The sequence below is a fragment of the Mustela putorius genome, unplaced genomic scaffold (assembly GCF_011764305.1).
Source record: "Mustela putorius furo isolate JIRA1106 unplaced genomic scaffold, ASM1176430v1.1 tig00003983_pilon_pilon_pilon, whole genome shotgun sequence".
In the NCBI taxonomy this organism is placed as follows: Eukaryota; Metazoa; Chordata; class Mammalia; order Carnivora; family Mustelidae; genus Mustela; species Mustela putorius.
In genome coordinates this window covers 3,936,525-3,946,128 of record NW_025422123.1, presented here as the reverse complement: position 1 = coordinate 3,946,128, position 9,604 = coordinate 3,936,525, and the positions used below count along the sequence as shown (strand labels likewise).

Genomic DNA, 9,604 nt, shown 5'->3' with positions numbered 1-9,604 from the left:
GATTCTATAGTGGTGAACACATGTAATTATACATTTGTCCAAACCCATAAAATGTATAACACCAAGAGAACCCTAATGTAAACTGTGGACTTTGGGTGATAAAGATGTGTCAACATAGGTTCATCAATTCTAACAAATGTACCACTCTCATCAGTAGTGAGGGAGGCTGTATTGGCAGGGTTGGGGTGGGCGGAGGGGGGCAGACAGAAGGTTTATAGGAACTCTTTCTGCTCAAATTTGCTGTGAACCTTAAAGTGCTCTAAAAAATTAAGTTTTGTGAGTAAAAAAAAAAAAAAGAAAAGAAAAACCAGCCTAGATGTTTCCAGGAATCAGAGATGGTTCAGTAGAGGTGAGGCACCGTGAAGGAGCAGTGGAATGAGACTAGAGGGGATGGCCGGGACGTACGTATCATGTGGGTAATGGAGTCATGGAGGAATGCTGAGTGAGGAAGGGGCACGTGATTTAGCAAGGGCACTGTGGCAGCTCTGTGGATGGTGAATGGAGAGGGTGGGATGTGCATGGGAAACAAGCAACTACTGGCAGAGTCTAGGTAGGAGTAGAACAGCAAGGCTCTAAACCGAGACCGTGGCAGTGCAGCTGGATAGGCAACAGGAGGCAGAACTCTCCAGACCTTGGTCCTGATCAGAAGCAGAGGCTGAGAGAAAAGACAGGAGCCCTCCGAGGCTGCTACAGTCGTTCTGGACACAGGGAAGTAGGGGCGCTTCAGGAATGGAATGAGCTTGTGACACTCAGGTGTACAAATTAGGACTCAGGCAGGAAGTGTGGGCTGCACACGTAGGTTGGAGAGGACTTGGCCCTGGGTGAAGAGGACAACACGGAGTCGAGATCTTGCAGGGAGAGTATCTCTCCCAGGGAGTGTGAAGAGAGGAGAGTTCAAGGCAGGACCAGTAAGGGAGCCCAGCATTTTGGAGACTGGCAGAAGAAAATGCTACAAAGGAGACAGAAGTGGAAAACAGAAGGTTCGAGAAGGGAGTCTCAAAGAAGCCAAGGGAAGGAGATGTTTTCTCTGAGTCAGTGTCAAGTGCTAAAAAGAGAAGGGGATTGAAAACTAGTGACTTGGTCACCTATCCACATCAAATTAAGGCCTCCCCACTTTTTTCTTGAAGTCGAGCTTTCAAGTAGGTAAATGAATAGCACTGTGGAATGTGACAATTTTTGAAAAAATTTTAAAAGATTTGTCAGAGAGAGCGAGCAAGAGAGAGCACAAGCAGGGAGAGCCATATGCAGAGGGAGAAGCAGGTTCCCCACTGAGCAAGGAGCCTAATGTGGGACTCAATCCCTGGACCTTGGGATCATGACCTGAGTCGAAGGCAGATGCTTAACTGCCTGAGCCACTCAGCCACCCCGGAGTTTTGAATTTTTGAAGAACATAAATTAGCTGGAGCAAAGAAGGATGAATATACATTTTGTAAAAGAACAAGTTTTTTTCTTTTTTTAAAAGATTTTATTTATTTATCTATAAATAAAAAAAGACAGAGAGAGACACAGTGAGAGACACAGTGAGAGAGGGAACACAAGCTGGGGGAGTGGGAGAGGGAGAAGTAAACTTCCCGCTGAGCAGGGAGCCCGATGTAGGACTCGATCCCAGGACTCTAGGATCATGACCCGAGCTGAAGGCAGACGCTTAAAGACTGAGCCACCCAGGTGCCCCCTAAAAACAAAGTGTTTTTTAAAACTAACTCCAAACTTCTTGACTTATAATTCAAATAATCATTGAGCAGGATGTAACTTAGCCTCAATAAGAGAACTGTGGAATAAATGATGGCATATCCACATCACTAAAAAGAAAGGATTAGAGCTGTGCCAGCTGACTAAAGAGAACTCTGGGAGGTACTGAGTAAGCAAAGCAAGAAATGAAGTGTCTGTAATATGATTGGATTTTTGATAAAGCAATGATAAAAATCTTGATTTTGATGATAATTAGAGAGCATGGAAGAAATTGTGAAAAGACACACAGGAAGGGGGCGAGCAATGTGGGGGAGAGGGCGAAGTCCGCAACAAGCAGTGCAGGAAAGTAAGGACATTAAGCAGCATGTAATGTAAGAATTTTTTTTTTTTAGATTTAGAGGAAAAGAGAGAGCGCATGAGTGGGAGGAGCAGAGGGCGAGTGACAGAGGATGTCAAGCAGACTCTGCGCTGAGCATGGAGCCTGACGTGGGGCTTGATCCCACGACCCAGAGATCAGACCTGAGCTGAAGCCAAAAGTTGGACACTCAACTGACTGCGTCACCCAGGAGCCCCAAGAAATAGTCCTAGTCATGCATTTATATAAAGCTTGTATGTAGTTAAAAAAGAAATCACACAAAAAATGTGAACACAACAAAATGACTTAACTTAAACCTGCACTATAAGGTTAACCGAGTGCCAAGAGTGGCCCTGATCAGTGGCAGCTGGCTCCCATGGGCCAGCAGGGGCCTGGCTGATCTCCCTCGAGAACCAAGGACATCCAGAGGGGAGGTGACACTGTGATGGCATCTGGATCATATGCAGCTGGCTGGAGAGACAGAAAAAGGCACCCAGGGTCTCATTTGATTTCTGGGCAAAGTGCAGGGATAGGAAGAAAAGAGAAATCTGGGAAAGTTGGGAGAGAATGTTAGAGAGGACCGGGGTCATCAGGGACAGGTGACGGGGAGGCTCCCAAAGGCACCTCAGGGCTGCCTAATGAGTACGATGTGGCTAGATGTCTCCTGAGTTATGGGGGAAGAGAAATCTGGAAATTTAAGAATGACACCAAGTATAGGAAAGTTCTTATCAACCAACATGCACAATTTTAATTGCAAAAGTAAGAGCTTTCATTACATAAAACTTTAATTTACATACATTCTTTACATGGCAGAAGTCTTTACAAGTTTGTAGTACATTAAGTAACCATCAACATTCTGCACCGAACACATATTAGAACAGCACACATGCGCAGTTGGGACAGGTATCCGTCTCCCTCTGCCTGTCAGGACCTTCCCTGGTTCCCTGAAGATGCACAGCAGCTATCCCAAGGCCTATCCCTGGGCAGGGAAGAGGCTGAGCAGGAGTTGCTGGCTTAGCTCTGCCCTCCAGTCTGCTCCCCCAGCCTAGGCACCTGTTACTGACCTTTCTGCAGGAGAAAGGGAAGAGATCACAGCTGGCATGTTTCTGAGGGGGGACACTATGAGAAGTAATTTGGGGGCAAAGTTGCCGGTCATGATGAGACTAGGGGCTTGGGAATGCCTTGTGTCTGTCTGAGCCTGTCATGAATTCTTGTGGGCAAGAGCTTGATCCTGAAAGGGCCAAAAGTGTCCTGAGGGGCTAGAGTTTGGAGGCTGGGACACAGCTGATCTTTGAGTAAAGGTGGCTTCACAGGGTGACCTCCTCTATCCCACAGAGCTGTTGTGAGGAAATGTAAATAAAGTTTGGCACACCCTGATGGCCTGACTCCCCAGTTTCTGTCTGACTCTAATCTGGTTTCCCTTCTCTGCTCAGGTGTCTGCAGCTGGAGCTCACGCTTGGATCCACGCCGACTAAAAGACACACAAATTGGAGGGGGAGTGGTATCCAGCTCAGCCCCAGTCCCACCATGTCTGGACGGTTCCAGGCCTAACTCTAGGAGTTACATAATATTTATTCTCTCCACTCTTCTGAAAAGCTCTGGACATTTCCCAGTCTCTGGAGAGAGGAAAATGACAGATGTACTTAGCTCTAATGCTTAAATTATGCAGGGCAGGGAAACCAGACACTAAGGGACCTGGATGAGAGACAAGCTGGCTGGATAGTTTCTCACCAAGGCCAGCGCATAAAACCATACTGTGTCCAAGGGTGGGCCGACTTGGGTGTGGTGCACAACAGGGGAGCACCTGTCCATCTTCTTGGAGATGCTTTTGTGGAAGCTGCTTCTTTGGGAAGATATCGGGAGACTGGGGGTGGGGAGGCTGGGGAGACGCATGCTGATGGTGACACAGCATTATATCCAGAGCCTCCCATTTTTCATTCGCTACAGGGTCATCCCCATAAGCACTGGCCCCTTCCTGGCCTCCTGGTCCCAACACCTGTCGGCGCTGTGTACAACATGCATAGCTCCAAACACAGAAAGAATCCCAATCTAAAATGCCACTTAAACCAATACTGCACTGTATGTTAACCCAAATTTAAAATTTTAAAAAAGGGGGGAAATGCCATCTAAAGCACATTCTGCATTGCTTTCCTTTGACAAGTTTTAGTTAGGGATGGGTTACCACTTAAAGCTATTGAGTGTGAACTTGTGAACTCAGGAGAGTTTCTCCTCCATCACTAGGAGAGCTCAAAAGCCTAAAAGACCCTTCTGATTAAGAACTGATTCTCAAAAAGTCATGATCACTTCTCTTCATGCAACCAGAGAGCTCTGGCTCTTTCCCCTACAACTTGGCCACCTCCTGCAGGCAAGGATTAGGTGAAAAATGAACATTTGCTTTGGGCTTTTAAATAATGTTCATTATGGAAGCCACTGGTTAAGGAACAAACTCTCATCCCAGACTATATTAAAATGAGTGAGGCCATCAGCGGCAGCGAAGGAGACTGACAGTTTGTTTTTTTTTTTAAGATTTTATTTATTTATTTGACAGACAGAGATCACAAGTAGGCAGAGAGGCAGGCAGAGAGAGAGAGAGAGAGAGAGAGAGAGGGAAGCAGGCTTCCTGCGGAGCAGAGAGCCCGATGCGGGGCTCGATCCCAGGACCCTGAGATCATGACCCGAGCTGAAGGCAGCAGCCCAAACCACTGAGCCACCCAGGCGCCCCGAGACTGACAGTTTTTTAAAAAACGAACTGCTCCTACACAGAGGCCTAAGCTGGGTTTGGGAAGAAGGGATGAGAAAACGGAGAGCTGAAAAACAAGTGAGGTAAACTCTAAAGGGAGCCACAACTAGAACTGGGCAAAGTCCCTCTTCTGGTCACACATCTGGAAACATGTGTGATGGGAAAATGGCTGGACACAGTTGTGTTCCAGCCACGCTCACTCTAAAGAGTTTTCAAATGGGGAGGGAGAAAGTGAAAGGATTTTTATAAAAGTCATCTGGTTAGATCCTCTTTTGTTCCCTTTCTAAAACAATTTTGAAAACAAACCCTGAAGAGTTCCTGACTTGCTGACCCTACCCCGAGGTTCTCTTGACCCAGTGGGGACATGCCCCAGGCAATAAACCCACAAATTGGTTCTTGGGCACCAGGCTGTGCTGAGGCAGCGAAACTGAGTTGCAAAACCAACTACCTACTGACCAGCAGGTAACTGTTCTAAGCCCAGATTTTCCGAAAAATGAAGCTTTAACATCTACTTGACAGGGCTAAGTAATGATTAAAGGAGACCACGGAGACTGAGGCCCTCTTAGAATGGACTGGACAAACATTACTATTCTTATCCTTAGAAAATGAGCCCAAACCTGCCCACTTCTTTTTTTTTTTTTAAAGATTTTATTTATTTATTTGATATATAGAGAGAGAGATCACAAGTAGCAGAGAGGGAGGGGGAAGCAGGTTCCCTGCTGAACAGAGAGCTCAATGCGGGGATCGATCCCAGGACCCCGAGACTATGACCTGAGCAGAAGGCAGAGGCTCAACCCACTAAGCCACCCAGGCGCCCCCATAACCTGCCCATTTCTTAAAACTGTTTTGTTTCTCACCAAATACGAAGGTTCTGTTTGTTAATTTTTAGGATTTTATTGTTAAGTAATCTCTTCACCCAACATGGGTCTCGAACTTATAACCTGAGATCAAGAGTGGCATGCTTCCCCGACTGAGCTAGCCAGGTGCCCCTAGAGTCTATGCTCAAAACCATATTATTTTACTCCCTCCCTTCCCTAAAAAAATTGAGAGTGGGGAGAGGGTAAGTTCTGCCTCTTTTTATAAGCCTGAACAGGCATAATGTGTTACCAATATCGGACAAGTATACTTGCCCCCCACCCTTCCACCTCATCTTGATGACTCTTCTGCACACGGGGTGACATGGAGGGACTTCCGCCACTTCCCCAAAAAGCCGAGAGCTAGGTGAGCAGCACCCTCACACAAGGCCTCGGGCTGCCAATTAGGCCATTCCTGAGGGAAGCCATTCCTGTATTCTGCTTGTCAGAACTGCCTTGAGAAGAAGGCAAATTACTTCTACGTATCTAGTAATTAAGAGGGGGAAAACTCTCTTCAGAAAATTCCCCCCTTAACAGAAATTGACCTTCAACTCTGAACAGGATAGACTTTAAGTTTAGAGTAGGAAATGCACGAAAATCTCTGCTTCTTTGTTGCCACACCATTTTTTTGGTTGAACTGTAGACAGCTCAGGGGCTTAGGGGACTTTCCAGGAGAGACCTCAGAACAGCAACACATACAAGGGTTTCTCAGTTTTCAAAGTTTTGAGCTGAAGCGGATATTTTATGAACATTGAAGGTATGAAGGGCAGGAGTGAAATGGAGAAGGAACACAGGGTAATTCATAAAGACAAAACAGAAATCTCAGTCACCAAAAGTTTCTTTTTCTTCTAGGAAACCCTCTCGTTTGTTAACCCAAAGGGCCCAAACGAAGAAAACTCTGAAGAACTTGTTTACATATAATTCTCCATGCGCAGCAGGGGTAAGGACACTGCAAAGGCCCTAAAAGCTTGCGCAAAGCTGGCCTCAAGATGATCCCTCTGAAATAAAACCTCTTAAATCATAACTGCTTAGCAGCATGACTTTTATATCTACAAAAAATTTTGTTTTGCCTGTATTAACCCACACAAGGCACAGACTTGTTTAAGGAAAAATTCCCTCAGGTACCATTTATCCTAATTTCACTCAAGTCCATAGAGGCCAATTAGTTCCACCCTGAGCTCTGTGAACCATTCTTGTCCTTTACAGGCCTACAAACAAGACTTTCAGTGCCTTGTTGATCCCCAACGCCACTCAGGAGATGTGCTAACAGAGAGCCCAGGGATAAGGTCCAAGGCCACCTCCAAGGATGCAGAGTAAGGACCCTGCAAGGAGTCACACCCCCTTCTCTCGCCACTGTCTGCCTCTGATCCACTCTGCCATGAAGCCTGTACTCATCTGATTCCTGCGATTCAGAACCAAGGGCCATAGTCAGGCTTTTTTCTTCAGCTTGGCGACAGCATGACTAGAGGCCAGGTATCAAAATAGCAGCATCAATAAAGGAATAAAGGGGGGAAAAAAGAGGAAGAAAAGTATGCCCTTATTTACACCATTTGATTAATACATATTAAAAGCACTTGGGAGAAAACAGTGAGCATAGGGAATCACCCAACTGAAAGAACATAGGTTTATATTTTTACAAACGATAAAAAATACCTCACCTTGTTTCCCAGGAGAAAGAAATGATTTCAAGACAGAGGATCCCAGAGTCGCACACCCAGCTGGCAAACACGTTGGGTCTGGAGTTCCTTCCCCAACCATATTACAACATCAGCTTGACACATCTGTAAAACATCTTCCCTGCAGAAAGCTGGACCCTAAAACATCAAACCCGGGGAGGCACCCTCTCCCCAGGCCAGGACTCTAACTCATCCCCTCCGAAGACACTTGGTAAACCAACCCAGCTGACAGAAGCTGTGCCGCCTCAACAGTCCAGGGCTCTGGACCTGCCAGCGAGGGAGGACGGGGAGTCCAGCTTCTGCGAGACAAGTGAGAAGGGGTGGGGGTGGGGGTAGGCCTAAGAACTTGATCAAATGGAGGCAAGTATTACCTTAGGAATTACCATTTCAATTATAATCACACTCCAACCTGGCATCACTGAAACTCCAAGAGTCATGGACACTGGGAAAGCGGTGCTTTTCTTGAGTGCAATAAGATTACTTAATCCTGTTTCACGGATTCTAGATTCTGTGCTGCTGGGGAAACTGCAATGACTTCTTTAATCAGCCATGGCTTTCAACAGAAGTACAGGGTGGTGTGGCCAGGAAGAAAGGACAAGCAGGACCACCTAGTGAGGGACGGCTCTGAAGTCTGGACCTGCAGGCTGCCCTCTCTGTGGCCAGGGAGCCAGCAGAAGGGATCATGCCATGCAAGTAAGGGAAGGCACCAATCCTTTTTCCTGCTTGAGGGGCAGCCTCGAGGCTGCGGTTCCAAAAGGTGTGGAAGATAGAAGAGCCCAATCCCTCACAGGTAGGTACTGGCAAAGTCTTGGCCAAGCAACTAGGCTGGAAGAGTCGGGAGGGCCAGGCTCTGGCCATGGCCTCCAGCATATGGTTGGCTCATACACGCATGCACAGGGCAGGTAACTAAGTGACCTTGGAAAGTGGTTTCATCGTTTTTATTTCTCCCCTTTCAATCTGATCTTCAGCTCTCGAAGTTGTTCCTCTGTCCAGTTCTTGTTTCCTATAGTTCTGAGAGGGTGGTTCCATCACAGATGACCAAAGGCTGGACCCCTCTGGCTATCACGTAGACCTTCCAGTGTGTGGCACCGGCATAACCTTATAGAGAAAGAGCAATAGGACAGCAGGTAAATGTCAGGGACCAGGCACACCTGTGGGCAGGAGCAAGGCAGGTCTGCCTCGAGTAACACCCCCAGTGCTCGGGCCTCTGTGCAAACTGACATCCGGCAGGAGTCACTGTGAACCAAAGTGCCTCCTTGCCACCACCTGCTGGGGGAACGAGGACTCAGTTCAACAGGTTTAAAAGGACAGGATGTACCAAATGAGGTTGGAGCTGGGCATCAATTCTCAGGCCCATGTCATCTTTATCAGCAAGAAGACAGGATGAATTCCGAGGGGGAGCAGGACCCCCCCAGTTCAATTCTCCTCCTGTGATCTCTAACACTGTCTCATGATAGAACTTCCAGATTAGCTCAAACCAGCATGTCCTAAATCATGTTCTGCAAACAGCATCGGCCTGAAAGATAGTCCAAGGGAAATGGGTTCCATGGTCAAGTCAGTCTGAGAAACCTAGGTTCCATCAAGGCTTCTGGAGCCTTTGGTACACTAACGTGTACTATGTAATGACAAGACAGACGGTTCCCAAAATTAAAGGACCCAAGAGCCCTATTTGCCAAGAGCCTTTCTAAGGGGCTCGTGCTCCCACCCCCAGGTCATGAGTGACCTGAAGAACTCTTCAGGAAACAGTGACCTGCTATAAACTTAAAAGCTTTAAAAACTTGAATACTTCAATAATCTCTAGAGTATGATGTGCCTTACCTATCTTTAAACTGAGAGCACTGAACAGAATTCAACTTCTACTTGGTGACTCAAGAAAGGTCACCATGGGCAGTGACTCCTCAATCACAGCACATGTGCGGGCTCACCAATGTCAGCCTCTGAGGCCTGACCCCTATATCATTCTTGAAAATGCTTCTCAGCACAGGTTTTCTGGTGACATGTGTCCCTGTCCCCTTCCCCTCAGCCTTCAGAGGACAACGCTTATTTTGTCGAAAACCAGAAAACCAGTGTGATTCTTAAGGGTCCCAAAGGTGCTGGAGATGCCCCCATCCTACAAGCAGCACTGGATTATTCCCCTTTGCTGTCAGGTTCTGCTTTCCTGTCCTTGTCTTTATTTATGTATTTTTATAAAGACTTTACTTATTGAGAGAGAGAGACCGCACACAAGCAGGGGGAGGGGCAAAGGGAGAGGGAGAAGCAGACTCTCTGCTAAGCAGGGAGCCTGATGTAG

The 9,604-nt window shown here is 46.9% G+C and overlaps 1 protein-coding gene across 4 annotated transcripts in view; it reads right to left on the bottom strand.

Moving 5' to 3' along the window:
• Positions 1-2,766: 2,766 nt before the first annotated feature.
• The window catches only part of CUNH6orf89 (chromosome unknown C6orf89 homolog), a 48,844-nt gene continuing 42,006 nt past the window's right edge, over positions 2,767-9,604 (bottom strand). For all 4 annotated transcript variants that reach the window (XM_013062931.2, XM_013062934.2, XM_045071263.1 and 1 more), the window contains one exon: positions 2,767-8,412. In XM_013062931.2, coding sequence (XP_012918385.1) covers positions 8,318-8,412 — 95 coding nt within the window. In that variant the 3' untranslated portion in view covers positions 2,767-8,317. The remainder of the gene's footprint in view (positions 8,413-9,604) is intronic.